This window comes from Montipora foliosa, chromosome 1 (assembly GCF_036669935.1).
Source record: "Montipora foliosa isolate CH-2021 chromosome 1, ASM3666993v2, whole genome shotgun sequence".
NCBI lineage: Eukaryota > Metazoa > Cnidaria > Anthozoa > Scleractinia > Acroporidae > Montipora > Montipora foliosa.
The window spans coordinates 50122538-50125037 of NC_090869.1; the positions used below are offsets into that span (position 1 = coordinate 50122538).

The following is a 2500-nucleotide window of genomic DNA, read 5'->3' on the forward strand; positions in this document are numbered from 1 at the left end:
CTTGAAATGACTGATTCAGAAGTTCTGTCTGTTCCAGAACTTGGTCATTCATGATATTATTATTTGAGTCTTCTTGAAAAATATTCTTATTGCTGTCTTCGTTTATTCAACCTTATTTTTCACAACTACTGCAACCTTGAATGCACTCCCCAACATTTCCTATAATTTCCCACATTTTTTAAAACTATGATTCCAGGGTATGACAATAATAAGAGTTTAATTTCCAGGGTGTGACAGGTCATGTTATCATTATGATAATTTGTCTTGAAATTACAGAATGATTGGACACAGTAACATTTTACCTTTGCTGCCCATGGAAAGAATAATTGCATGTAGATTAAATGGGAAAATCTACCCTTGGCACCTTTTGACAATTTAACAGCACCATAACATTCATGACTTATAGGTCCCAAAGAAGATAAGTACTTGAACTTATTATAATATCCTCATTTTATATGTACTGTTTAATAAACTAGTAGGAGTGTTTTATTTCGTTAAAACCACGAGGCGAAGCCGAGTGGTTTTAGACTTGAAAGACGTGCAAGTTTATTGAATGTCTCCAAAAAAATTCTACAAAAAGCATCATTGTCCTGCTGGAGTCACCAGACAATGGTGTAAAATGTGAGAGGAAGATATTAGCATACAAGAAAAACATGCTGGGCCTTGTTAATATGTATATAAAGAATTTCAACGAGGAGTGTTTTAAAGGGTTTAAAGTTTGAATGCATGTGATGTTTTATCCGTGTTTTGATAGGCTGTTTCCCTCGTGAATTATTAATGACTCTTGCAGAAATCAAAAAGTCTATGGCGCTAATCTCAGCCATGCAGATGACAATAACAAACAATTTATTAAAAATACATGTACACCATTTTTTAAGCAATTATGTACTTGACAAAATTATATTGTGAAGCAGCAATGATTGTAACTTCCCATTTGATAACCATCAGCTTTCTCAGTTATTTAAGTGGAAGACTGAATGATCTAAAAAAGATAGTAATTATTTAAATGAAGATTAATGTAAAGATCGAGAATTATTCGGTTTATCACATTTTTTGGTCACCAAATTTAATCTGTTGCCATTTATTATTATCCTACAAATGAGAAAATGATTTTAAGAAAACACACAACCTTCATGATTTTGAAAGTATAGTGTGCCTTTTGGTAATAAGGAAATGTTGTTTACAAATAGGAAACATTGTTCTGGGAAATGTTTGCAGAAACAAAAATTATTTGCATTCCAGAAAGCCCAAAAACTTTCCAGTTTTTCTTAGAGACAAGTAGCAAAGCTGTTTCCCTGTTGTACACCACAAGAAGCATTTCAGGAAAACAATGTTTTTATATAACAGCTACTGTGTTTCTTCATTCCTTAAAGCAGCTTGACAAAAGCTGTTTATTAGTTATTTTGAAACACGTCGAATGACTGTATATACTTACATAGGATTTTGAGGGGACCAATTGGTTGACACATAATTATCGCTTCCAAGGACAAAGCACAAGTAGTCGATGAAGCCAAAAACAGAAACCAATCTAGCAGCCCTCATCATGAACCGATGTGAGGGTGATTTCATGACTCAAGGTGACTCTCAGGTGACTCTCAGGTGATTGAACTTTACCCTAGTAAATTAAATTTCAAGTTCAAGTTCAAGTTAATTTACCGCACATAAGAGAGCAAAAGGTGTGCTAATAGTAGACAAAGTGGAAAAAACAAACTTTGAATCCTAAAATGAACCCATAATACGAACGACTTTCCTTGCCTCCCTCTTCCTCCAAAGCAATGCTGAAACAAACTGCAACTTTTCTGAATGTTCTCCAGGATTGCTATCCACATTGAAAAGGGAGAGGGGGAATTATGAATTGGATAGTTTTAACAGATAATCATTTTAATTTAGCTTAGAGTGTCCCAAGACTCTTGTACATGTCCAGGGTTGTAGAATACGGCATGGTACAGTTATGGTTTAGTGTCCAATAATTTATTATTGTCATCCATTGTGGTTGGGATGGAAGAGTTTGGATGAGGCTATGGAAGTACACAGAAAGTGTCCTCTATTGCTCACATAGAAAAGAGCAATTTCAAAATAATTAAATGCATAAAAACAATCTCATTGATTATGATAATGATGATAGGAGCAGAGGCCAAAATTTAGGCCTATTTCAATAATATTAAAATTCAGCTTGATAGTGAGACAGTGAGGACAAAGACAAAGGAAAGTGGATGAGATGTAATTATTTTTCAAATTCATTCCAATGTGTTTCTATTGTTTTGGTCCTCACTGCCTCGATCACTATCAAGATGAATATTTGATATTTCGAAAAATTAATGGCCTACAGTATGGTGTGCGTGGTCTGCGAGAAAAAAAGGATAATCTTGAATATCTTACCTGATTCGAAATGCCACAAACTGAAATTTCCCAGAAGATAGCTTTTTTGTTTCTTGCGATAACATTAAATTGGCAAGGTCCAAACTGAAATAGACAGTAAGGGCTCCAGTTCTCGGCCACT

At 34.4% G+C, this 2500-nt stretch overlaps 1 protein-coding gene across 3 annotated transcripts in view; it reads right to left on the reverse strand.

The window, feature by feature from the left end:
• The window catches only part of LOC138000372 (ephrin-B2a-like), a 23188-nt gene that overhangs the window by 14716 nt on the left and 5972 nt on the right, over nt 1-2500 (reverse strand). For 2 of the 3 annotated variants that reach the window (XM_068846730.1, XM_068846719.1), the window contains exon 2: nt 1436-1615. In XM_068846730.1, the coding sequence (XP_068702831.1) occupies nt 1436-1569 (134 nt within the window). In that variant the 5' untranslated portion in view covers nt 1570-1615. Of the gene's footprint in view, nt 1-1435; nt 1616-2379 lie in introns of all 3 variants that reach the window. The other variant, XM_068846738.1, reaches the window with a different exon arrangement.